The 26512-nt window shown below is 49.6% G+C and overlaps 5 protein-coding genes across 5 annotated transcripts, besides 8 other annotated features; all 5 read right to left on the bottom strand.

Moving 5' to 3' along the window:
• Window positions 1–234: 234 nt before the first annotated feature.
• Window positions 235–278: a microsatellite.
• Window positions 236–278: a microsatellite.
• Window positions 279–407: 129 nt separating this feature from the next.
• Window positions 408–448: a microsatellite.
• Window positions 409–448: a microsatellite.
• A 2851-nt stretch (window positions 449–3299) lies between these two features.
• Window positions 3300–4903, bottom strand: ACLA_098510 (putative aminotransferase; the record flags this gene model as incomplete). The annotated part of the gene is made up of 6 exons (XM_001270334.1): window positions 3300–3370; window positions 3427–3934; window positions 3992–4069; window positions 4135–4460; window positions 4493–4609; window positions 4825–4903. 6 exons carry the CDS (start codon window positions 4901–4903, stop codon window positions 3300–3302), a joined length of 1179 nt encoding a protein of 392 aa, XP_001270335.1.
• Window positions 4904–5165: 262 nt separating this feature from the next.
• Window positions 5166–5235: a microsatellite.
• Window positions 5236–5321: 86 nt separating this feature from the next.
• ACLA_098500 (uncharacterized protein) lies at window positions 5322–6053 on the bottom strand (the record flags this gene model as incomplete). The annotated part of the gene is made up of 2 exons (XM_001270333.1): window positions 5322–5966; window positions 6036–6053. 2 exons carry the CDS (start codon window positions 6051–6053, stop codon window positions 5322–5324), a joined length of 663 nt encoding a protein of 220 aa, XP_001270334.1.
• Window positions 5788–5813: a microsatellite.
• Window positions 5789–5813: a microsatellite.
• A 751-nt stretch (window positions 6054–6804) lies between the features above and the next one.
• ACLA_098490 (uncharacterized protein) lies at window positions 6805–9531 on the bottom strand (the record flags this gene model as incomplete). The annotated part of the gene is made up of 2 exons (XM_001270332.1): window positions 6805–8727; window positions 8794–9531. The coding sequence occupies 2 exons, from the start codon at window positions 9529–9531 to the stop codon at window positions 6805–6807; spliced, it is 2661 nt and encodes an 886-aa protein (XP_001270333.1).
• Window positions 9532–12414: 2883 nt separating this feature from the next.
• Window positions 12415–12437: a microsatellite.
• Window positions 12438–13141: 704 nt separating this feature from the next.
• ACLA_098480 (putative tRNA-splicing endonuclease) lies at window positions 13142–19783 on the bottom strand (the record flags this gene model as incomplete). The annotated part of the gene is made up of 4 exons (XM_001270331.1): window positions 13142–13252; window positions 13313–13408; window positions 13469–19652; window positions 19761–19783. 4 exons carry the CDS (start codon window positions 19781–19783, stop codon window positions 13142–13144), a joined length of 6414 nt encoding a protein of 2137 aa, XP_001270332.1.
• A 1360-nt stretch (window positions 19784–21143) lies between these two features.
• Window positions 21144–25849, bottom strand: ACLA_098470 (phospholipid-translocating P-type ATPase domain-containing protein; the record flags this gene model as incomplete). The annotated part of the gene is made up of 4 exons (XM_001270330.1): window positions 21144–22032; window positions 22080–22309; window positions 22366–25317; window positions 25388–25849. The coding sequence occupies 4 exons, from the start codon at window positions 25847–25849 to the stop codon at window positions 21144–21146; spliced, it is 4533 nt and encodes a 1510-aa protein (XP_001270331.1).
• Between the last annotated feature and the right edge of the window lie 663 nt (window positions 25850–26512).

Here is a 26512-nt window from a genome sequence, read left to right as displayed (position 1 = left end):
GATAGAACGGCGGACTGACCAACAAGCAGGCAGTTTCCAAGGGGAGACTGATGCTTGTCCAGGCAGTCAGCTGTTTTATCGGGTGGCTAAAACAACGGAACGGAGGGTTCGGCGGGATGAGTCGATGAGGCTGGCTGTTCGGATTAGGCTGAGGCGAGAGAAAACAGTCAGCAACCACGATCGAGTCAGGAGAGGAGCCTTGGGGTTAAATTAGAGTGGAAGGGGGGTGGTGCTATAAAAATAAAAATAAAAAGAAAAATAAAGAAAAAAAAGAAAAAAGAAAAGTATGACTCCTAGGTAAGAGAGAATGGACAGAGAGTCAGACCCAGTGTTGTGGGAACCGAGGGAACGCTGCCTGATGACTATCCTAGCCTATTCTTGTTTTTGCGGGAGGGCGGAGCAGGCGAAGATAGATAGTAGATAGATAGATAGAGAGATAGATAGATAGTTGGTGGGTAATTGTAGGCAGAGCAGAGGAGAACGAGGCAGGGCAAAGGAGTGACTAACTAAGTAACTAACTACTAACCTTTTTTGGGGGGGGAAGAGGGAGGGAAGGAAGGGAGGCGTCACGGAATAATGAATGGGGAGAAGAGAAAGATGGCGAACTTCCAGAGAAACACGTTTTTTTGGGATTAATTTCTTTTGATGACTGGAAGAGAGCCCGTGGGACAGGAAGGACAAGATGGGGGGATGGCAAAGGGCCAAAAAAATAGGGGGGAAAAAGGGAAAAAAGGGAAAAAAAGGAAATAATGATCAGAAGATTTTCGAGTTGAGTTGAGTTACTCACCTGGTTTGTACCTGTGGCAAGATTAATTTGATTCTACAGAGTGGCGGAACTTCGGGGAGGGAGAGAGAGAGAGGAGAGAAGTCAGAGAGAGCGGATGCAGGGACCAACTTTCTAGGTTGGTTACGGAGTCATCGATGGCGAAAATGAGAGTCAATATCTCTTGTCTGGTTAAAAAGAAACAATAATAGAAATCAAAGGTCGAACATATTAGAAAGGGGAAAAGGGAAGATAACTTCGCTTTTTTATTCAAGAAAGAAAGGAAGAAAGAAGAGAGAGAGAGAGAGAGAGAGGGAGAGACGGATGCGGATGGATGACTGACTGACTCTGGATGGATGACTCCTCAGCCACGTTCCGAGATAGGGGATTGGACTACTACTACTACTACAACAGTCAACATCAACAACAACTCAAACCATTTATATTGGAATATAAATCAATATAAATATCATCATCATAATGATAATACCAACACCATATCTCCATAATAAGGCTGATCCAGAGGAGTTGAGTCCTCCTATCTATCTCCTCCGTAGTAGTCCGTAGTCCAACTACCCGCGTGTATCATCATTAATTAGGCGCTGATATAGTGTTGTCGAGCAGAGCAAGGCATCTAGTTTCATACATTCTAAACCGAACCACCGTTCATAACGACAATCTATCCTAAAAAGACATAGAACATGTCGTCAGTCGACTCGCGATATCGGCAAACCACCTCGACATCCTCCCCGTTTTCCACCACCGCCGCCAACCATAAACCATGCAGACGTGAGGCCGATATGAATCATCGTAATAGGGCCCTATTTCCTTCCAGGCAACTCGGGCTCACCAATCCAGTGGGCAAACGAACTGCATGACCGGCTTCTTTAGGTTTTCGTTTTGATTCGAATCAACTCAACTCTCTCGACTGTCTCTGCGCTCAGCCAACCAACCACCTACTTTTTTTGACTTCCCCAGTCCACGCCACTTTTTTACGGTCAGGACTGACATCCTGAGAACTTGACTTTTTTTAGGATCTTCCCTACAACTACGGCTGTCGCTGGAGGAGTAGCGAAAGGTAGTCCGCTAGATTGGAGATGACAACTGTACTTTGTGGAACCATCACGGGTCAAGCAAGGTTGGCACTACTCGGTACACAGATGGTCTAGGCAGCAGTAGTGAGCACAGAAGCACAAAACAACCTTCTCTCCACCTCCAGCGAACATGAACAGGCAGGCTCATCTCTCTGGCTAGAGTGGATACTGATGTTGATATTGATTCATTCATTACTATACACAGTAATCCACAGTCCCTACTCCATAGTCCATATAGTCCATACTAATAATCATCATCGGCTTTGATCACTATTCCCATCCCAATATACCCATAACTACCAAGGCCGACGAATGTTCTTCACTAATCAGTAGTAGTAGTGGTAGTAGTGATTACACTAGGTAGTAGACCATAACTTATGGCCTGGTGCCCTGAAAAGATGTCTCCTCACTCACACCCTCGCTCAGCCCCAGTTGAACAGAAACAAATCATGACTCATACCGTCATAACTCATAATTTCATAAAGTCGGTCGAGTTTGTCATCGCCACGCCTCCACGGAACACAGCATCCAATCAGACCATCAACAATGGGCTAAGAAGAGAATGCACTCGCGACTGATTGGGCTACGGACTTGGAACTTTTCTATTATTCTGTACGTACATAGTAGTAGGTAAGTGGTCAGTGTTAGTATGATTGGTTTACCTAACTAGCGTTAAATCTAATCCCTATTGGTGTCAGACTGTCGAGTCGGTGCCAGAGCTTACATAATAATCCCATTATTAGGTAATATGGGGTAGTCACCAGTTGGCGAGGAGATGCCTGGGCTCCCAAGTCCCCAACACCCGTATCAGAATGGATACATACAAAGAAAACAGTCGAATGGAAAAGATTGGGAATTTAGGATATGGAATCATAGACACACAGTAGCTCCTTTGCCTTTCATTATTAACAGCATCAACTCTCAGTGGGGAGTTCTTGATACTCACTTTAACCAGAATAAATATATATATATATATAATCTCTCCGCCTGTTGATTACATATCATACCACATCTACTTTGGAGTACAGATTACTACAACACAACCCTCCTAAGAGGATCTAGACTAGATAGTAGGAGTAGGAAGGATGATATCAAAAAAAAAAAAAAAAAAAGCCGAGAAAAAGAAGCTCAAGCCTATGTCCTGTCTGACTTTTTCCACAACCTAGAAGGCTGGAACAAACAGCAAGAAAGAACCAGGAAAACAACTAGTTACATATGTAAGTATGTAGACGGTGCCCGGTCCTGATTAGGAATCCTGCAGGAGAATAATGCATGCACGGATGACATCTCATCGTCGGCATGCACCGCCACTAACTAACTACTGTATGTCCCTTGCTCTTGTTCTGTGGACTTGTAGAATAGCTACTGATCCATCCATACTACGGAGTAGGTCCACGATTGGCCTTCGTGCCAACCTCACACATTTTGATAACGCAACGCTTTCACTGGCTCTCTCCAGGGAGAGAGTTGATTACTTCCTTCAAAACACCGACCAGGCCGCGGATCTCCTCCTCTGATGTCACAGTCAGCATCATCCCTCCAACCGGCCAAACCAAAGGTCGCACTCACCGGTGTTATAATGCAGCATGCTGATCCGGACAACGCCGTCCTCAACATCCTTCAGTCCTATGATCTCGTCCACCAGCCGATAGCTATACATAGGGCCGCTGCGGAACCCAAACGACGATCGACTCTCAACCTCCACCACCACCCTCTGGCTCCGGGTGCCCGGCACCGTGAAACTGACCACGGGGACACGAAGCTCCGTGCTTGCTGACCGCTCTCCGTACACCGTAATCCGACCCTCGCTGTTGAGAAAGTCCAGCCGGATCCGCTGCAGCCCCCCTTCGTGGGAAACAATCTTGTCCCATGTCGTGGTGGGGTTGGCGCCCAAATACTCGACAACAGCCGGTGTACTCTGTGTCGCTTCGTAGCTGGCGGAGGCTAGGTTGAGCTTCGAGTCCAGAGTCTCCGCGCCTTTGAAGAAGTGGCCGAGCGAGCTGATCTGATCATGAATACGAGACGAGGCATACAGCTGAGCAATGTGCGGTCCGTAGACTTTGTACCAGGAGAACACCTGGGGGAAAAAATGAGTATATCGATGGCTGGGCGAGCACCCCAGTTGCGCACTTACGTAGAAGTCGACGCCGATGTCCTTGACATCCACCTCTCGATGCGGAGCGAGTGCGACACCATCAACGCACAGAAGAGCCTACCAGAAGCGCGGACCCCCCCAATAAGCAATTCGCCGCAAACCCAGGATGTTGAAGCTCTTACACGCGGATACCGATGCACGAGGGTCGCGATTTCCTTGACTCTCGTGATTGTGCCGGTGACATTCGAGACGTGGGGGCATGCGACAAGTCTCGTTTTCTCCGAAAGCAGCTCTTGCAGCTCGTCCAGATCACAGACCGGGTTCTGGGGGTCTGTTGCCGACCACCATTTCACCTTCAAGCCTAGCCGTTCGGCGATCCTCGCCCACGGAGCGGTATCGGCTTCATGGTTCAACTTGGACAGCACCAGCTCATCCCCGGGTTGGGACTGCAGCGCCGTAGGAAGGTTATGCAACAGCTGGGTTGTCGAGACGCCCAGGCAAATCTGATCTGTCCACACTAAATGTAAGAGGGCGTATGACTTGCTCCTGAGCGTAGAGAACATACTTCGCTGAGACTGGCATTGATGAACTTCGCCGCCCCCTCATAAGCATTGGCATATGCCGCAATCGACGCCTTGGAGGTTTTATATGTCGCTCCTAGCTGTACATTAGTGTTCGAGAGATACGAGGAGATTCGGCCCAGGACTTAGAATAGCTTCAGACAAGGGACCTGGACCCCCCCCCCCCCAAAAAAAAGAAAGAAAGAACGCACGACTCAATCACCGTATCTAGAACCTGACTGCCTCCTGATTCCTTGTTAGAACATGCTCATGCAGTCACCCAGCCATGGTGAAAATCAGAGCACCACGAACCAGCATTGCCCAAGTATACCTGGTCTTGCTTCAGAGCGGGGAATCGAGCCCGAGCCTGCGAGATGTCAAACGAAGCCATTCTGCCGAACACAGTACGAGAGATTCGCGGTGCCTGAAGCGTTGTTCAGAGACAAGTTGCTGGGGAGCGACTCTCATCAGGATAGCTGGCGACCTGCGAGAGGGGTAAGTAACTCCCCACATCTCCCCCTCATGGCGTTATCAGACCTGCGAGAATGGCGCATTCGCTTGCTTGCACGAAGCCTCAAGTCCAAAGTAGAGCTCCAAATACGCAAAGTGACAATGCATTGCTTCCAACGGGGTATAGTATATGCAAGACCACAACAACACAACATAACCAAACAGAACGACAAAGCGAAGAAAAAACCATCAAAATCCAACACAACACAACACCAGCAATGAAGGCTGCGCAAGAAGCGCCGGCCGTAAGTAAAAGAAATCCCCAAATCCACCCAAGCCAGTACGTCTAACAGAGACCACTACCTGGACGGACGCACCCCCACACTCCCCGCCCCAGCCGAATGCACAACACCATGCACAACACAGAGGAGGTACTTCCTATCCGGCACGACGACAATCTCATGCTTCTTCGTCCGCAGCCTCAGCAACTTGACCTCATCCTCATCCTCCCTCTCGACCCCCTCCGCCTCCCCTTCCTCCCTCGACGTCCCGGCCCCCGCCCCCTCCGCCCCAGTCACGCCGTCCGCAAACCCGCTCTCCACAGGATGCGACAGCAACAAGCCCAGCTCCGACGCACTCGCCACAAAGGCAAAGACCTGCGCCGCGAGCGCCTCCGCCTGAGACGGCTGGTATGGTTTCTGGGGGGTGGGGGGTGTGCTGGCCGGCGCCGAGGGGTCTAGCGATTGATCCGTGGCTGCGGCCGCGGTGGTTGGATCCGCGCTCGGCTCTTCGTCTGTAGCCGGGGATATCTGTGATGTTGTTGTTGTGGTGGTGGTGGTGGTGGTGGTGGTTGCGTTGCTGGTTCTCGTAGGGCCCTGGGCCAGCAGACCGGTGCTCTGGATGATGGAGCCGTCTTTGCGGGAGAGGATGAAAGTGGATTGGACGCCGGGGCGCGAGGTGAGATGCGAGAGCAACGCGGTCACATGTTGGGGGATCGGGGTGGTCTAGCACATAATGATTAGCCGGGGATATGCGCCCGATTCATTTTTTTTTTCGGATTGAGGAAGGCCTACTGTTGCGGAATGCGCCATTCTGGAAGCAAACGCTCACGGAGCGGAGATGGGATTAAGTGGTGTTCTGAGTGAGGGGGAGAGATGAAAAAGGAGGTTGTGCTTGCGCCGGGAACGTTGCGCTTTTGTGCCCAGTCCTCTACGAATGAAATAACGCAGTGCTTGATATCGACTCGAATAATAAACAAACAAAATGTAAACGACTCTCGGTTTGTGGTAACGAAGCCGCGCAGCTTGATCTCAAGTCGACAACAACAACACGGGCATCAAAATAAATCCATGGATGACTAAGCTCGATGGGCCGACAATCCAGCCTTCATTCATTCAGGGCTGCAAATCCAGCAATTCATTATACAGTCCCATGCCAGTTACTTTTCTCACACCTAGAAAATTACACCTGGCTTACGATGGCGAGTATATGCTCACTTGGATGCGAGTCAATGCAGCCAGTGGGTAACGATCGATGGCTCAAACAAAACAAAATGGTATCATTCGAATGTTGGCGGACAACAGGCAAGGAGAGGTGAAAGATTGATATCTAACTTCAAAAACAAAAAAAAAAAAGGAAAAGAAAAGCACAAGGTAACTTGTAGCACACAAGGGCCTCCATTAGAACAAGGCGCTTCGGTATATGCGTGGCAAACAAGATACAATAATCAAGCAGACCACCACCCAATGTCATGAAAACAAGGAAACTATGCAAATGACTGTGCACAATCAGTAATTCCCAAGAGCAACAAACAGAAAGATGTCTAGATGGCGGGAATCTTTTCTACATCCTTCTAGTTTTTGGCTCTTCCGTCATCCAATTAACTTCGAGATCTTCGATCATATCCTCAAGATCCCTGACGCCGAGGCTATCGTCACTTTGATAGTCGCTCTGATTGCTGGACCCGGGACTGTCAATCCAGCTCTCTGGGCGGCGAACAGTCTTCTTCATGCGCGAATGCCTTGCACTTCTGGTCCGCCGGTGCCCCCTGGTAGACCGATCCGTGGACGATAGTGAAGACCTCTCAGCACCTGAAGAGCTCGCTGCGGCGGAACCAGAGGTCGTCAATCCACCGGGGACACCCTCCAGGTTGTGCTTCACACCTGCGTCCAGAGCCGCGAACAAAGCCGCCTGGAGTATCTTGTTTTGGTGCTCGAGTTGCGCAATACGCCCCTCCAGAGAGTTTAGAGCATGTACGGCGTTGTTCGACTGCCCCGGAAGACCGTGAGAAGAGTATGAACTACGAGAGTTGTGCGACTGAGGGGAGAAGTTCTCGAAGCCCCGGCTACTCTGTCTTCGTGGCGTCAAGGGCTCAACATGGCTTGGGATTGTTGGTGTCTTCGAGTTCCTTGATCTGTTTAAGCTGAGATCTTCAAACGTGTGTTGCGCTCTCCTGCGAAAATTTTTGCTAATTGCCTGGCGCAACTCGCTCGCAGGTGCGTTATTGCCCATGCATTCGTCATCGGAAGAAGGCAAGGGAGATTCGGCTCGCTTGGAGATATTCGAAGTACCGGCTGCCATTTCATAAAGGACCCCCGTGCTTCGCGTACTATTGCTGCAATCTAACAGGGAACTCCGTTTGGAGACGGGAAGAGACGATGGCTCTCTTCTCTCCCCCAACACTTTAATGAAATCTGTGGGCGAGCTGCAGTGTCGCCTGTCGAAAGACATCTCTCTGCCGAGCTGTGCAGGCAGCGGCAAGCGCGGGGGAGATGCAGGAATGGACGAGCTCGCATCTCTTCGATCTCCTCCCCACGGTTGACTCGAAGTCTCGTTGCTGTCGCTCGAATAGGGCCCACGCCCAAGGCTCCTCGGAGAGCCAGGTGAATCAATCGTTTGGTTTTTCTTCTCGGTATGAGGTGTCTCTGGGCCTTTGATATAGACCCGATTTGCCACCATGTCTCTCTGTCTGAGCGCACGCACCCGCTCCTCTCGACTCTGCCCTGCTTTCACGAATGACTCCTCTCCATACGGCATTGGGATTGTCTCTTCCTTGGAGTCGTCCTGTTGATACGTGCGCAAATCCTTCTCATCGAACCTCAGTCTCGGTAACGCAGCCTGATTATTGGCCGAAAGACACTTTCCAGTCTTGTTCGTGGAACAGGCTTTGGTCGCTGGGACAGTCTCCAAAGGATTATCGCTATCTCGGTGCATTTTATGGCTGGCGGGGATGCTCTGATGACGGGCAGTGTTCAAGGCTGAGATCGGCTCTGGTAGGGAAGGAAGGGGTCTCTTTGGCGCTGGGAGAGGGAACGAGTCTATGGTCCCCATTGGCAGTGAAGCAGGCCGACGGCTATTGTTCGGCAGAGGAAAATTCGGATATATTGGACTCCTGGCGGGCTCACTACACGGCTTGCCGGACTTCGAACTCGACGAATCGGATGATTTTTCCGACTCGTGTTGGTGCTCCGGGAGAGTCATGGGCATAAGGTATGACTTTTCTGCCTTTGACTTCGTCGTCACAGGCCCACGCTTTTGCTGTGCACCCGGAGCCATTGCGGAGTTTCCCGCTTCCTTCCCCAGCACTCGACTATTCGGTATCCGCAATGCACTTTTGCTTGAGATTCGTGGAGGCAACGTATCCGGGAAAAGTTTCAGCGTTTGGACACTGGGAGTTGGCCCATCTCGCGGCGCAGCCGGTTTTGATGATGTGGACTTCTCTCGCGGCTGCACAGGATTGTCTTTGGTTGCTAACGCATCTGATGCCTTCTGATTTCCTCATGTCAGCGAATGGTATGGAACCCTCTTCCAGCAAGTTCAATTGTCACTCACTTGGCTCTTTTTATGCTTTGTTTTGTCACTTGAAGAGCTCCTTTTGCCCGGGACCAACACGGCGGGTATTTGATCTCTGTTCCCTTTGTTTTCTTGTTCAGGGTTTGTAGGTGCCGAGCCGACTTGTTCATCGCATTGTCGTCCATTGGGCTCAAAAGATGGAGCAAGCTCACGCCTTGCGCCAGTGTGTTGACGAGATTCTGAAGTTCCAGCCTGTTGGCCATTGCTTGTGTTCACCAATGACTGGTCAGGAGGCGAGTTGGCATCGTTAAACCTTGGGGGTGAAGCGACTACAGCCTCGACAAGAGATGTCAGTTGACCTAGATCAAGTGCTGACAGCTCGCCGCCCAGGGAATCATGTGTATCTGAGATCTCGAGAGGATTCTCCAGCCACGGTTGTCCAATTTGTTCCACATCTCGCCGAGAGCTTGATTTGAAGTTGAAATTTGTGGTAGCCCTTGATCCAAACTTCGCCGGCTCGGAATTCATCTTGGGGCCAGGTTTTTTGGGTTCTGACAAGGGAAGGAATACCTCTTCCTGCAGAGCATGCAGGTAACGTGATGCCTCCTCAACCTTGGTATTGGGGTCCGTTGCTTTCCATTGACGCTGCGCCAGCTGCCACAGGCGTCGTTGACCGGCTTTGAGTATTTCACGCGCGCTTGTGGTCTGCGAGGGAGCTGATGACACACTTTCTATTTGCAGGGAATGGTCCAGCTCGGTCATATCGTCCTTCGACATTTTGATCTCTGAGTATTGGCGAGGCTGGCTATCTTCAGCAGTGGTGGAATGCTGCGATTTGGATGACAAACTTGACATGTTATATGACCTGTTCTTGGACAATGACGAACTAGGACGACAGGTTGGAACGACTGGACTTGGCGCGACTAAGCCGTCATACAATTCGTTCCACTGATGCATAAGGATGCTTGCTCGACTAAGCCGTCACGTCGATTTCGAAAACGTCTGGGGAAAAGACAACAAAAGGTCAACATGAATAGCGGTGAGAAACTTCAAATCATCATACATGGAGATTCTTTTCAGATAGCGGTAAAGAGTTCAATGCTTCTTCCCTGAACGTCTCCACAAGATGCACGTCCTAGTCGGGCGTCTTCAGATCGCGGGTGGAGTCATGAGGCAAAGATGCGAATTGCACTGAAATGGGAAGATTGCGCCCAGTAATAGGCCAGGAAGCATATAAGCACGTGAGAATATCGTATGTATGCACAAGGGATTTACAGAAAAAAAAAGTGCGTTGTACGGAATATCAGGCATAAAGGACCGATACACAAAACTCGAGTTTCTTTCATGGACAGGAGAACGAGAGGAGATGTCGAATTTAAGTGTCCCCGTTCAGATTCGAGCGGTCATACCATACTTTGACCGGGGGGGGTGGGGGGGGGGGGAAGCTCCTCCGAGATTTGACGAACCGCAAGTATGTAGGATTGGTTCATCGTTGAATGAACGCTTGACTCGTTCTCTCGATAGCTCGAGAGATAAAGTTGCTTCTAAGCTGTCCATGATACCAACAAGCCAGGATGTTCGAACCCAAGAGAGGGGAAAGACCTTGCGAAATGACGGCAGCAAGGAAGGCTGGCGGGGCCTCGTCATGCCGCAATAGACTGAAAAGGAAAAGGCAACTAGAAAGGGTGGAAAGCAAGAAATGGAAAATAAAGAATAGAGACATTGACAGGGGATCTGATCCGCCCTTGAGCCTGACACTGTCCGTGCTGGTCCTGTTCGATAGAACATAGGTAGATTAGCAGTGCTATCATTAGCAGTTCGATCGCGCTCCAGAGTCCAGACAGCACCCCAATAACAGATCATCGGGATTTAGGGCATTCATTCTCTTTGATTCGATCAGACTATTTGCTTCGGAATCGATGGGCCTGTCATAGTTGCAGATGCCGCGATTTGCCTGCCAAAGAGAGTGACAGATGGTGGATCTTCGCATCTAATCCAAGTTTATTTTTTTCCTTTTTCACCAACAATGAGTCGGGTGCATATCACTTGCAGTGGCCTCTGAGGCTGCGCTGGGACACGGTGGAAGTGCTGCAGGCCTGCACCCTGCACAGTGTCAGCACTATGGGGGAAGTGTCCACATCCAGGAGCAAATCAGCAAGTTCGTATCTTTGTATAACCTGCGACTCGTTCCCCCTTTTCTTTCCTCCATAGTTTCGTTCTATCGGCCAATTCCAACATGGTGACCATTCTACTGCTCGGAGAAAGCAATATGAGAGAGGGCCGATGCAGGAGACGTCCTCACTTCGGAGCCGTTACAAGCAAGGGGGGGAAGGTTTCCAACAGATAAGATGGTTAACCTTTTCCAGTTGCCCTTGGTTCCTTTCCTCTTCTTCTCGAGGGGGAGTAGACTCTATCGAACGAGTAGAATGAGATCACTCGCCACTACAGATGCAGGTCTATTGATCCATGACGTTGGAATGTGATGTGTCGATTCATGGGCTGCAGAAGGGAGGAAAGGAGCCCTCAACTCCCAAGAGATCGGAGGAACACGCCTGGTCTCAGAAAAAAGCGTCAGTAGATAGATAAACTCAACCTCAACAACGTTAACTAACAACATGTTCAAAAGTACGGTTCCCAATCAATATGTTTGATGGACTTAGACTAGCCTGACCCAGAGGGGTGGATTATTAGTTGAAATGGGCGTCGATGGACGAAGTTGGGAGAGAGAGATGCCAGATGACTTGGTGGAGATGGATGACAGACAGGAGAGAAGATGACTGATCACAACCCAATTCTTGTTAGTTCTGCCACTGCGCCCTACATAGATACTTCATACCCTTTGATAGATGGATAAAGTAGAGAGTAAAGCGAAGAGGCTATTCGGACTTATTTAGTGATCACCAAAGGATCTCCTTATGATCGACCCCAGAACAAAGACGTGTGGTAAGCTATGAGTGCCAACTGTGTCACCGCTAGAGAGCATTCTCAGTTTCGAGATAAACCACGAATATCAAGTAGTCTATAGTGTAGATATACTGTAGTACTAGCTAGAATAATAATGGATAGGAAGCTCAGCCAGTGAAAGATGAAGCTGGAACCCTATCCATCAATTCACAACTTGGACAGCTAAAGAAAAGCAATTATCAATCTAGGAGATATCAGCATCCCTCCTCCTTGCAGATACACGATATTGAACAGATTATTGTATTGGACCAGGCCTACATATGAATATGTACTGTTTAGAGCAAGTAGGTTAGCCAGTACTACACACTTACATCGCATTGCTCTGTCCAATCTTCCGATTTGTACTCTGTATCGACAATAGCACCCATCTACATACGTCTAGACGTAGTTGAACCGAACCGAATATTCCCCGATAGAAACATAGTCTTCGAGAAGCCTACTCAAAATAGAACAACAACTCCCAAGCCTGAATGAACGAATAAAAGAGTGACATCGATCGAGCAGACTGCATGGTTCTCAACCCCCTTTTTTTTGCTACTCAGCCATGTTCTCAATCCCCTCGTGCGCAGCAAATACATAACTTCAGGCATCACATCACATCCTCAACACCAATGACATCCACTCGGTCAGATCGCGATCTCGAATCGAACTACGGAGTCCTGCGTGTCTCCAAAAAAACATCCAGATACCGGAATGAAAAAAGAAAAAAAAAAAAAAAAGCTGCAGAGTGCAGCCAGGGGAGGGATTCTCCTTTCTCACCGATCAATGCCCAGATCAGCCTATACGGTCACTCGATGTCTGCGCTCGCACGTAGAAACATCTTCTGTGGCTGACGCAGAGGAGGCTTGGAATGATATGTGTCAAGTGGAGCAGGCGTTGATCGTTGATGCCTCAACGCGAGACATTGCTCGATCGATCTTACAATGGTCTTCTAACTAACAATGCAATGCCCATGACTCTGCCGTCTCAGTAGAGCCAGTTCATCCACGGGTATAGAGACAACGTGAAGGTACTTTCAAGCTTTCCCTCCTTGATAACAAGAGCATGCATTTCAGAAATAAGTAACGCCCAATCGCTGTCTAGACTCAAATGAAACCTCATTCATAAGCGGTAGATCGCCTGCGTATCACTTGGATGCAAATACATAAAAAGGACAAATGGGCATATGACAGATGAGAATATATCGGAGTCCTGGAATGTGTTTAGACTCATCATGCAAAATGAAAAATCATCGTACCACAGCCGCTCGAATGCATGCAAGATCGAAATCCCATGTATCATACAGAAAAAAAAAGGGTAGGAAATAGGGGAAACAGAGCCACCTTGTGTTGCTGCTGGGTGATTGGCCAAACAACAAGAAGAATGATAAAAGTTTCAATGCAAGGATTGTTAGAAAAGGTATTTGAAGCAGATAATATTTCTGCTACCTTCTCTTCGGCCGGATGAAAGGATCAACCTCTTTCTTCCGGCGCATTGGAGGTGGAGGCCGAGCTCCTTGTTGGCCTGGTCGAGGAGGCGGAGGTCGAGGAGTAGGCTGTGAATCTCAGTCAGTACACAATTCAATCGGTAAATGGATTGAAGATCTAAAACATACATTCGCCGACCCTGCTCCCGGCTGCACACCGTCCGAGGGCTTATTTTGGCCAATAGAGGCAAACGCCGGCCCGTCCCGCGATGGTTTGACCAGACCCTGCAATATCGTCAGTAGTGCCCTTATGAAACTTGTTGGGACTCAAGATGTCGAACTTACCTCCGCATTTGTCGGAATATTAGTATCGATCTTGCGTCGCGGACCCTTAGGCGCATTCGCAATGAGAGGGTCCGATACTCGAGGCCGAGAAACCTTGGCAGGATCAGATGACGCCGAGTCCATACGCTTGCGCTTCACGGGTCCGTTGTTATGAACGGGCTTGGATTGCTCCGCCTTTTTTTCAGGCATCAATGGGTCGGAGATTTGTAGGACCGGTACTTTGGGATCGTGTCCTCCAAGCTGCTTTTGTCGTTGACGCTCGGTCCTCTGTTTTTTCATTTGAGCATGATGATATTCCTCTCGTGCGATTCGGGTTTTCTCTCTCTTGGGTAGCTCTTTAGAGGATTGGCAATCATGCGTGACATGTCCGAATGCACCACACTGTAAACATCGTTCTGTTGTGCAATCCCTGCGCGTATGCCCAGAGCTCCCGCATCTAAAACATTTGCCTTGGGACGCCTCCTTGGCATCGATGTTGTCACAGTTGGGCGTCATATGGGCGAAGCTTCCACAATAACCGCATGTGCGAGTTTCGTCCAAGCCATTAGCGCCGCCGGAGGGCTTATCAGGCAATGGTTCTGGGGGAGTGGCTTTGCTAGACGCAGGCACCAGGTGAGAGGATTCTGGAGTAGACCGCTCAAGGGAGGCCGAAGATGGTCTTGAAGTAGATTGCACTGCAATGGTCTGTGGGGAAACTGTAGGTTGCGGCGGCTCGGCGTCCATCATGTCCACATTCTTATAACCAGTAAATTGTGGCCGCTGGAGGATCTCCAGAATATCACCACTTGTATAGACGTTCCGTCGACGAGAATCTTTGATCAAACCGTTCCAGAACTCGCCCTGCACGAGAGACTGCGAGTTACCCAGAACCCACAAGGATGACTTGGCACGTGTCAGACCGACGTTCATACGACGAATATCCGACAAGAAACCGATTCCTTTATTGGAGGCTCTGACACAAGAAAAGATGATAATCTCACTTTCTCGACCCTGGAAAGCATCCGTTGTATTGAAATCGACCTTGTTGAAAATAGAATTTCCATACCTCGCAGCAAACTGCGTCTTCAGCTCCCTTAACTGACCCTTGTAAGGGGTGATGATACCTATCTTTCCACTAAAGTCATAGTCGCGGAAATCTGTGGTAATTCGTTCATATAATTGCATGGCTACCCGAAGTTCCGCCAAGTTGATTAGAGAGTGTCCCTTCGTAGTATTCTGATGGAGACCTTGGACGTCGAAGAATCGATACGGACTGAGCAGTTCGCTTTGATGCCATGGACGAGCGCGAAGTTGAGCCATGTTAGGCCCATCCCGTAGTTTTCCGTCATAGAAGGCAGCACTGGGATAAGCACTGATTTCCGGGTGCATACGATACTGAGTATCTAGCAAATGCACGTCCCTTGGATGATTGGCTTGCATTCTGACGAATAAACTCTGCTCGTACTGGAATTTGGAGGCAACCTTCGATAGAACAGTAGGCGGCAGCTGCTTTGGATCTCCGACAAGAATACATTTGGAGCACCCATACTTGAGAGGGATCAAAGCACTAAGTTCAATAGACTGAGCGGCCTCATCGATGATGACAGTCTCAAACTCAATGCTTAGATTCTGGAACATCTCGTGACCACTGCCACTGAGAGTGGCGCAGATGATATGGGCCCCTTCAATGATCTCCTGCTGGATACGCCGCCTATTCAAGTCCGCATCACGCGCTGCCGAATGATTCCTGTCTCTAGCAGTATCGATTTCTTGGCTGAGCTGTGTCTTCTTCTTCTTCATCAAATCGAACTCTCGTGATAGCTCTTCGGGAACTGGCAAGCCCTGAGCTCTGCATTGATCGATCTTAGCGCGGGTTTCTTTGAACGCAGTATCTGCAGCTTTGTGTTCCATGTAGATCTTCTGTAAATCTCTTTCCCCTCCGTCTTTGCGTGGATTTTGGCTTAATCGCGCGTTGACCAGCTCGTCCAAAGTCACATCGAGGACGTTTGTGTTGATTGCGTCACTTCTGCCTAGACGAATGACAGAGAGCTTCTCTTGTCTGCCCTGGATTGTTTTGACTCCTTCCTTGAATCGCATGACCAATTCGTCGACAGCGGCATTACTGGGAGCGCAAATGAGAAGCTTTTTCGATGTGGTAGTTCTCACGGGTGGTCTCGAATTGGTCACCCCCGTTGGCCGCGAAATAGCTACGCCTTGGTTGCCCAGGACATTGCTAAGAAGGGCGCCTACAAGGGCAACGATCGTTTTGGTTTTTCCGGAACCTGGAGGACCTTGAATCAATGTGAAGGCATCGTTGTCGAGAGCAGATTTGATCGCCTTCGCTTGAGCAGGATTGACATTGTAATTTTCTGCGATCGGTTTGAGGGTGGCATCGGAGTATTTAAGGATTGGCGATGGCTTGGCCCTGATGACTTCCTCGCACAGATCATAGTATTGCAAGGCCATCAAAGCACCATATTCACGCTCAAGAGGGGTCAATGATGTGATTTTTGCACCCCAGATCATGGCACCAGGAGCAAGAGAATTGATGAAAGGGTTTCCGGGGTTCACACGATACGAAACCTCGACTGTTCCCCTCTTTCTGTTGACACTAGCAATTCTTGCAAGGCAGTGAGGAGCAGAGGAATCTGAAGTTGGCCTGCTTGATTTGGAGAGAAGGATAATATCCGCTTCGCCAATACCATAGTCCTTGGCCTCCATGGACGGTAAAATTGTGCTTACTTCGACAAAAGAGTCCACAGAAAGACGCGTAGCAACCTTGATCTCGAATGGTCTGAACGTGCCTTCCTCTTTCGCAGAGTTGAACCCCTGCCAGGCTTCCAATATCAAAAGAGGCTCGAACGTCTTCTGATATTCAATAGGATCTCTGAAGGTGTTGGAAACCAAACTGTAATCAGTACGTCCCGAGTTCGGTGGAAGATCGCCATTCGCGAAGAAGTCCCAACCAAGGATTGTCCGATGCAGGGAAGATAGATCGGGAGCCAACCGTGCTCGCATGTCTTTCGCAGAGCGGACCTGCTTGATTTTCTTCACGGGCCCCTGTTGCTTAAGCGACAACTTCTTACTTTCTTCGTAAGCTTTGACTGCGTCCGGCTTCGATCTGGCCTTCGCCCCAAAGAGTTCTTTGTCAAGCTCGTCTTCGCTTTCCGACTCGGATTCCGAACCAGAAGAAACCATCATGCTTTCCTCGGTTGTATGGACTTTGCCTTTGACTCCGAGACCACTCAAGCCAGAACCTTGCTCAGCTGTTTGTTCCGCAACACCACGAGCAGGTAGATTCTTCTTCAACCGCGCAAGCTCAGCAAGGTCACGCTTTCTCTTGGCTTCCTTCTCTTTCTCACGTTTCTCGCGGAAAGACTGAACGGTAACATTGGATTTCAACGGTGCAGGAGCAGGCTTGGGAATCGCAGGGAGAGCCTTTGCGGCCTTTTCTGCTTTTCTCTTGGCTTCGGTTGCTAGTCTCTGTTTGTTGAGTTCGACAGATCGTGACAGCTGCATCAACACATCATCTGGCACATTGTCTTCATCGAATTCATCGTCACTAATTTTGGCTGGACTGGGTGTAGCAGATACTCCAGCTGGCTTGGCAAAGGCTGTAATCATGCTCTGTTTCTTGAGGCTGGCAGTAGATGCTGTGACGACCGGTTTCTTGTAGTATGCTTCCAGAGCACGGACTAGTTCTGCTTTTTCCCGCAAGGTTAGGATGGTTTTGATGGTGGACTTCACCGCAACGCCTTCAATGAAGTTTAGAGCATCATCTTTGACGGTCGTGACACTGAGCTCTCCTAAGCGGCGGAGGAGTTTAGCCACCAGTCCCACCAGAGTTGTCGCCAAATATTCATCCTTGAGGCGCAGCCACTTGACCATTGCACTCATCGTTGTTGTCGGAGACTTGAGGAAGTTCTCCTGGCCGGAAGCTTCTTGGTTGGGATCTGCATCGACAACAGCGCTCAGAAAGACACCACACTGGTCAAAAAGCAGATCTGCAAACTGAATGGTATCACGGCAAAATTCCAACATCACTGCTTTATCGTTGCCTCTCAGATGCCACGATTCAGTCTCGTCGAATATTGTAGTCAACGCTTGCCATAGATACTCCCAAAGCTTCTGGAGCGAGAGGATCTCTCGTCGATCAGCAAGCTTACGGGTTCTGAGTATGCCAGTTTGACTGTCACATAGAATGTCCACTATATCTGTTCCTGTGTGCAGCATCCTTGGGGCAGAAGCAAATGTCTTCATGTTCGAGATACGCCGGAAAGACCAGCTCAGTCCGTACATTGTGGTTGTGAAAAAGGACTGCAGCAGATGCGAGATGGCATCCCTTCTAGCCGACTGGCCGCTCATGTTCTTGATGAGATCCACAGCAGCTTGGTAAGTGTCCAGATCAGCTGCAAACAGGGCAGAGATCAGTGCACTACTGGTATCTTGACTCTTGAATAGTTCATTGAGATGCTCTGGCTTGAAGTCCGCAAGGCGTTCAATGATTTGGCACGAAAGCCGAGTCAAGTGCCCATAAATCTCGTTGAAATTTGTCTTCTCCGGGTTGGATTCGCCTTTGACTGGGAACTTCTCCAACCCAACAAGAGGCAGTATACCAAGCAGCGCTGATGTTGAAAGCGGAAGATTGTCCTCATGCAAGCTTCTGACGACAGCTTCCCAGATAGGCGCTGAATACGTGCTTACGCCATGCTGAAGAGTATTTTGCCGCAGAATAACTTCATAGTCGCTCTTGAGAGACTGACACTCCAGCGCCAAGGTGTTACGCACAACATCCATGCATAGAGAAGCTATCTCCTCCTGACGCCTTTGCTCCACTGCAAATTGGGGGGGCTTCAAGATCGTCTCGATGTTCGCGCTCACCACCCCCATGGTCTCCGAGAGTACAATGCGGGCCACCGATCCGCGTGAGGCTTCGTTGTCAGTGAAGCTGCGAAGCGTCTGAAGCAGGCTCGTTAGTCCCACATGAAAACAATGGTATCTGGCCAGATTTGGGAAGCGGGGATCTTGGAGTCGATCCAGAAGCTGATAGACTAGAGATCTGCAGGCCGAAGGTTGGTGTGCGCCTTTCAGGGAGGACATGAACGGGCTGACCCATGAGAGCATATCCTTCAAGGGGGACTTTTCGTAAGGCTCGCCCTCCGTAATTTGCATCATAAACGCCTCTAGCTGGGGATTGTAGAAGACGAGCTCGATGATGGCTTGCGGAGAAATGGTTTGCATTGCGTCCCAGAAATCGCCTGGGGACTTTTCCAGAAAGATCTGGATCGTGTTCAGGAGGAAACGCAACGCCGGAGATTGTATCCCAAGGTGTTCCACGGAGAGACGGCATGGGTCTATCTCAAGAGCCCGCAGGTGATGCGTGATCTGGTCCTTATCCAATCGCTTCACGACCAACTGCATGCCGCGCCAAAGTCGCTGAATGACAGCTATTTGGGGTGGCTGCTGAGAAGCAGCCTTCAACACCTCGAGAAGTCCCTCTTTGATCGCCCAATCGAATTCAGTTGCGGTAGGAGGCCGAGAATAGCGCATCCAGGAGTGAATAGCCCAAAAGCTGCGATTCTGATTGGGGTCAAATAGGAAGCGAGTGACAGCGGGAACATAATCCGAGACTTTGAGACTACGCTTTGTCTGAATAAGCCGGAAGGGTTCGTCGAAGTGCTCCTGCAGCAGAGCGTTATTGCGTAGCATAGCTTCACAACTCAAGGTCTCGAAGATAGACAATAGAGACGCACGATCCAACACGTGAAGACCAATCTCCTGAGGCGCAATTGATTTTAATTTCGCCGTAGCGACAGCCAGGTGCTTAGTGATTCTCTTGATATCCCATTCGTCAAGCATGCGCGCGAATTTCTCGATATCCTCGTCATCGTAATTCTCCTTGAGCTGCTCAATGAGCCAAATCTTGCCTGTATAGTATTGCTTGATGCAAAGGTCGCATTTTTCGAGCGCGTCGTCCAGCTTGCGCCAGATCCAAGTCTGCAGCTCCTCCACGCCCTCCTGGTTGTATGCCAATATCCGCATGCACGACAAAAACTTTTCTCTGCGACTCGTCGCCTCGGCCACTAGCTCCGCAACGCTTCTGCCGGCTTCGTCCACCTCGTTCGGATCATCGTAACGTGCGTGGTCGTCATCGTGTTGTCGAGGGCATAAAATGTGGACATTGTCGGGGAGGGCCCGCAGCTCCCTGTGTGCAGAAAAGAAAACCACGTTCAGCGATTGCAACCAGCCGGCACAGCACAACTAGGTAAAACGCAAAAATTACCCAAGCAAAAGAAGAATCAACACTACTCACCCGACGATATCCATAAACTCCATGATCTCAAGCCAAAGCACCAAGGACTGCCGCCGCAGATGACGGGTCTTCACGCATTACTTCTCTCACGATGGAGATACTCTGGGCTTCGCATTCGAGAATGACAAGTTGGATCTTTTTCAATAGGTTCACCGGCTTGGAACGAATTGTTCTGACTTGGCGAATGGCCTACGCAACCAAAGCTACTTGTGGCAACAACACATTTGGAAGATAATGTAAGAGAAGTTTGAAAGACCGTGATCCCACCACAATCGAAACTTTGCCGTAGTAAAGTGAATGACAGCTGAAGCCAGAACCAACCACTAGAAGCTCCTTATAGCTTGTAGAGGTAGAAAAATGGCTCGCACCTCTCGGCAGTCAAGCGAACAAAGAGAACACAGAAATGACCTGTTTGAAAGGTGTAAACGATAAAAGTACTAACCTAGGCCTTGGGAGGTACGGCGGCATCCTTCTTCCAACAAAAAGAACGAAGCCGAGTCCCATCTGATTGGCACATATGGAAGGCGGTGAGGCTGCCCGTTAGCCACTTTACGCGTATGTCAGACGCGCTTCTTTCTCGCAGTGTGTGCTAATATTCAATCCAAGGATTATTATTATTATTGTCTTCAGTGCCAACAAGGACAGACGAATTTGTTCTTAACCACCATCTTACAACTCCGTACTATATGGCGGAAAATTATCCTACCAGAATTACACTTTGCGAGTCATAAATTGCTCTGATTCTGAGCAGAAACACCTCCCAGGTATTTCCTATCGAGTCCTCCAACGATATGTTGAAATACATAAAGACATAACCACCACCCAACAATGCCTCATTTCCGCGTCCTTTTCTCATTGCACTGCAAATGGAAGAGGGGGAAACAATGGAAAAGAATTCAGAAAAATGAAATGGCCCAAAGGAAGGGCTGGAGGGAAGGAGAGTAAGAATTGGAGACTAAACACATGAAAGAGATTGATTCGATGGGGCAGCCGTCGGGAATGTGCATTCACCAAATGCTTTTGTACAAGAAAAAAAAAAATTGAAAAAAAGATGAAAAGAAAAAAAAAAGCGTCAAGACTGAGTGATGAAATGTTGGGTCACGCAACGACGACAGAGAAGAGGATTCACTCGACCGTTGCGAGGATGAAGAAAATGCAAAGGAGGAAAGAAAGAAGATTAAAAAAAGGGGGAAATGTGCGCCAAACCACCAGCCAATTCTGTATGACCGAACGCCTTCTATCGGGGAATAAAGAGCAGGCTATAAATCAAACAAAACACACATTCAATGAAATGGGGGAATGAATCGAATGCCATCAACAGGAATCGACCGGAAGTCGTTATAACATAGAAACAGTGTGGGATCGAGGATGCGTAAGTACTTTTTATACCTGATATGATGGTGGGTCATGAGGGCTTTTGAGCGGGCTATGTGGACTTTGCGGCTCCGGAATCCCCGTGTTGGAATCAACCCGGTTCATGGTGCCTGTGTTGTAGTCATGGTTCACTTCATATCTTGGCCGGACTCGATCGAACGAATGGCGGGTCCGTTGAGCTGAGTGCACTGATTGCGGACGAGGGTGTTGCATGGTGTCGAAGCTGTAGTTGGTCCCATTGCTTCCGTTTTGGCTGCGCGGATTATGAGTGTGAAACGTCGGGGCGATTGACGGCGGGTAGATCTGCTGATCGTCTGAGAAGGGATCCTGCTTCATACTGGACTGGACTGGTTTACCCAAATCTGAGGAGGTGGCTGATCCATTGCTCAGTCCACCGGAGGTCGCGGCAGCCTTGGGCGGAACGAAAGCCTCGTACTGGTCCAGATATTTGAATTTACCTTGCGTGACCTGCTCACGGATGATGTCCACGTCCAGAGGAAAGAAGACCTTTTGGACGGCTTTGACGGTGAACCTCGGAAGAAGGCAGATCGTGACAGTCAACAGGAGGACCACCCAGAATGACAAGGCACCATAGACTTCTGGGGCGGCTTTATAGAACTGGGCTGAGGCACTTGTCGCAGAATAGATCCCGGTCCAGAAGAAAATCAAAAGAGAGCTGATGACATTGATCAATACCGTCAGCCAATCCCACCGGTAGCTGTTCAGAAGGATATAAAGGTTGCTGGAAAGGACGGCGCAGGTGGCGACAAGGACACCCATGCGGGTTCGATCATTGATGTTCAAGCCGTTCGAATGCACGAAATTTGCGGGGCTGAACAGGAGATATGGCATATAGAAACATATGACCGACTGATAGAAGCCATCGAGCATATACAACCTAGAACGCGTCAGTCAGGTCAAACGGTTCATTTGGGTCATACTTACCAGAATTTGAGCTGCGACCACTCTTTTCGCTCAATACCCCTCATGTAGAGTTCGGGAACGGCGAGTGAGACCTTGTCATCCACATCTTGGTCAAAGATTCCCATCAAAATGACAGGCAACGATGTGAAAGCAACGTTCACCAGCACAATGTAGGTATAGTCGAAGAGATAGGAGCCATCGAAATCGTTATAGATCGAGTACCAGAACAAAGCGATTGTCCAGACCAAGTTCTATTAGGTTGCTTAGCATAACTTGATATAGCCCCAACATCAAAAGGGTTTCTTACCTTGTAGAAAAAGTTTGCTGTTGTCTCACCCATCCGGCGGTAGGACCACCGCCCATGGACGAGGATTAATCGCTGGAGGAACCTGAATTGGCCGATAGCATAGTCGGACGACATGGCGGCCTGTCTACCCTCTTCACCGATGATACCAACGCCAACATCGGCTTCCTGAATCATAGCAACATCATTGGCACCGTCGCCAATCGACAAAGCCATAATGTTAAGACCATTCTTGACCATGCGCACAACCGCTGCCTTTTGAGCAGGACTGACTCGACAGCACAAAACTGATTTGCACTGCTTACACAGCAACAGAAATCTCTGCTTCATTTCATCGGTCAGCATCAGCTTGAGAGTATCGCCATCGATGACCACGGCATGCGTCGCGGCCGGCGGTCTGTGATCCGCTCGGGCAGCGATAAGCTCCTCATCGCTGCCAGTCAGTCCGAATTTCTGAAGTCGCTCGTCGAGCTCCCGGGAAGCCTGTTGTGGTTGGTCTTCAGGTATGTTGAGGACGATCAGTTCCATATCGTTAGTCAGGAGATTGCACGAGAAACCAATGTTGATGGCTGTTTCGACTTTATCGCCAGTCAGGACCCAAAGCTTAATACCAGCATCGGCCAACAATGAGATGGTGTCTGGAACTCCGTCCTGGAGTTTATCCTCGATGGCTGTTCCACCGAGGAGCATGAGTTCCTGCTCCACCTCACTCGCGACTTGCTCCAGCTTTTCCTCCCGATCGGTGAGCGCAGCCGCGGCAATATCGTGATCTTTGCTCCATGCCCGATATTCCTCCTCGGTGAGGATTCGCTCGGCAACACACAAAGTTCGCAAGCCTTCGCGTGCGAACTCCTCCAAGTGTTCGGCCGTCTTTTTCCGAAGATCCTTCTGTTTGCCACGAGCTAATCGCGAATAAATAATACTGTCCGCACCCTTGCAGAATAAACGAATGGAGCCATCAGGCATACGGATGATTGCACTCATCCGCTTTCTTGTAGAATTGAACTCTAGAGTGTTCAACACAGTATAGGTCCGTTCCTCGCCCATGACGTTCAGAATAAGATCGTCACCTGATCTTCCGAGGAGTGTGAAACCGCAATCACGAGCGGTGCCAACTAAAGCGGCTTCATCGGGCGACTGCGCCTTAAACTCAATCTGTGGAGGATCACCAGGGGTATGCTCCGTTATGACTGTATGACACAGAGCAAGAGCAAGCATGAAATGCTCGGTGGCTTGCTTCTGGGGTGCTCCGGATTGGCCTTCCAGATCCGCAACATAATTTGGCGCAATGAATGTCAAATTTTCGTCACACAGATAGGGATTGTCATGAATTCCGCGGAGTATCTCAAGCATCCTGGCCGAATCGGCAGCAATTTGCTCCCTGGCTTGAGCGGCCACGGCATCGGCATCTCCTCCTTCACGTCTGATCATACCAATCTGGGCTTCAGTAAAAGCTTCGCCGTATGAGACTCCGTTGACGGTACACTTCTTGAAGTCCATCACGTTTTGTGTCAGCGTACCGGTCTTGTCGGAGAAGATGTATTCGATCTGGCCAACATCATCGGAGATGTTCCATGTTTTAGGTACACATGAGATACCCAATTTATCATAGTACATGAAGACGTCACTGTGAATGAATATGGCCTGTATTGTGCGAACAATTTCCAGGGAAATGTATAGGGAGATTGGAACCAAGTTCTGGAACAGGATGAGAGCTACCCAGAAAGTGATAATGCCAGTGACTGCCGGGGTACTTCCATAAGAACCGAAGTCGAAGTAATTGAGAGATCTGTCGTTTGAACCCCAGGCAACACCATTGACAACTCCCGAGATGAAGCACATGACGAACAAGATCATGAAGTTGTAGATGACGTTCCAATTCATGTCCTTGGCGAGTTGGGCTCTCTTAGTGGGCGTCGCACCCGAGTTGAGCATAATTTTGGTCTCGTCACCGGTGAAAATGACAACACCGAGCGCCCACTCAGTATTGCGCAGATAGCAACCACGCAAGAGCACATTACCGATAGTAATAGGCTCCACCATCTCTCTCCTTGGAGCATCAGGATATTCAGGATCGCGTTGATCCCAACGGAGTGCACCATTATAAGCGTAGAGATTGGGGTGCGGAGCCTCACTATCGATGAGAAATTCCGCCTTCTCACAATCTCTTGCATGCCTAACCTGGCGACCACAATTCAGGGCTTGGCGAACCTTGAGATTCGTCTCCCCATCCAAATTTTTGGTCTCCACGTAACAAGCGCCATCCGGATCGGAAGTTGAAAGCACCACGATATCGGCCGGGATAGGGTCACCATTGTACAGTCGAACGAAGTCTCCAACCTGAATATTCTTCCAATAATCGCGCTTGAACCGAGCCTTGCCAAGTGCTTGCTTGGACATGTCCACCACGCTGCCACCCTTTCGCGGCGGTGTCGCAGACGACACTGGCTCCTGGGCGCTATTACGAGCTGCCTTAGCTGGATGGGGATATTGATCTTCCTCCGGGGCAGGTAGTGGCCAGTTCGGCCGCGCCTCGGGAGATGGTGATGGTACGGGTGTCATCTGGATCGCATCCTCCTCCATGCCATTATCGCCTCTATGGGAATACATAGACGCACGTGGTGTGGCAGTCGTCATGATCGATATGCGCCGTTCATCTTCAACCAGTTGCGGCAAATCCTTATTCTTCTGCACCAGACGCTTCATCCCCCTGTATGTGGATATGGTGGCGCGCGTGCATGCTTTCTTGAAGCGACGCCACATCGAGATTTTATCCTCGGTCGAGTTCACATTGTTCCAGTCGACGAGACGGTATACTGGGGTATTGTTCAGTTCGTTATCCAATATCGTGCGCCGCCAATCTTCGATGGCGTCTTTGATTGCGGTCACGACGACAATGAAGATCAAGGGTACTGTGTTGAGCGCGGGTGTGTCTACACCGAAGATAGAGAAGAACTACAGACAGAATATTAGCTTGATAAACATTTGAGCTGTACCAATTTTGGGACCAAAGAAAGGAACATACGCCAAGAATGATGATGAAAAGGAAGTAGATGTTGGCGATATTGTGGAATTGAAACCAGATATTCTTCGGGATAAACGACAAAGGGGTATACTTCGCAGTCCGAATCTTGTTTCGGGGATACGAGGCTTTGATTTGGCCATCTTCGTCTCGTTCGGATTCAGGTATCGGAATGTTAAAGTAAACCCGTCGAGTACTGGCGCCTTGATCGCTTTGGTTGTCTTGGTCGCCTTGGGCATTCGGCTGCTCAGCGGTCGGTAAGTTACTGTGTCGCTTCTCGTTTCTCAACTCGGAACGTTTATGAAAGCGATCCATGATCGAGACACGTTTCCGCACGCCTCCGGCGCCAGCAGCCCGTTGCGTCGCCCATCGCTGACGTTTTGTTGGTTTCGACACATTGCTGCTAACTTCCCGAACCTCATTCCCAGCTTCAATAGAGTCTGGACTCAAATAATCTGAAGCCATCTAGGCAGGGTTCTTGCCCTTCGAAAGGGGCATAAATCGCTTGACCGTGTTGTTGTAGGATGGCGGAGGGAGAGCATCCGCTCCAATGAGCCGGACCTCGAGAGCGTCACCAATCCACAGATCCCTTTTGTTCTTCCTCCTCGCACGAAGTACCAGGATGCACAGCGATCAGATTCGACTAGATGCAAGCTTGAGAGCGGGCGAAGCTACTTGCGAATTCGCTGAGGCACGTCACGATGAGGCGGAAGGTTGCAAGGGAATGAAGACCCTAAACACGAGGATTGGATAGCAGTAAGCAGACAAGCAGACAGGCAGGGCCAGGAGGGAGGAGGGGGGTTCAAGGGAGGCGGGTATCAAGGACGGCGATCGGCCATCAAAGAGTATGAAGGACAGGAACGATGCAGAAAAGATGGTCAGTATGAGGCAGCAAAAGATGGCAGAACAATCAGTAAAAGGACCAATGTTCTGAGGAGAGAATAGTAATCAGATTGGTAAGATACAAAGGTAGAAGGCCAGCGCTTTTCGGGGTACACTACTAGGTAGCCGATTATCCCTCCTTCGGGAGACGGGGCAGTGTATGGTAATACGCTGGTGATACATGCATAGTTCGAGCATTTTGGCGGAACGCAGGGCTGGGCATAGCTGCTTTGTCAGCGTTATGGT

This window comes from Aspergillus clavatus, genomic scaffold, assembly GCF_000002715.2.
Source record: "Aspergillus clavatus NRRL 1 1099423829804 genomic scaffold, whole genome shotgun sequence".
Lineage (NCBI taxonomy): Eukaryota > Fungi > Ascomycota > Eurotiomycetes > Eurotiales > Aspergillaceae > Aspergillus > Aspergillus clavatus.
Note: the sequence above shows the minus strand (reverse complement) of the source record. Positions and strands in the feature narration are given on the sequence as shown.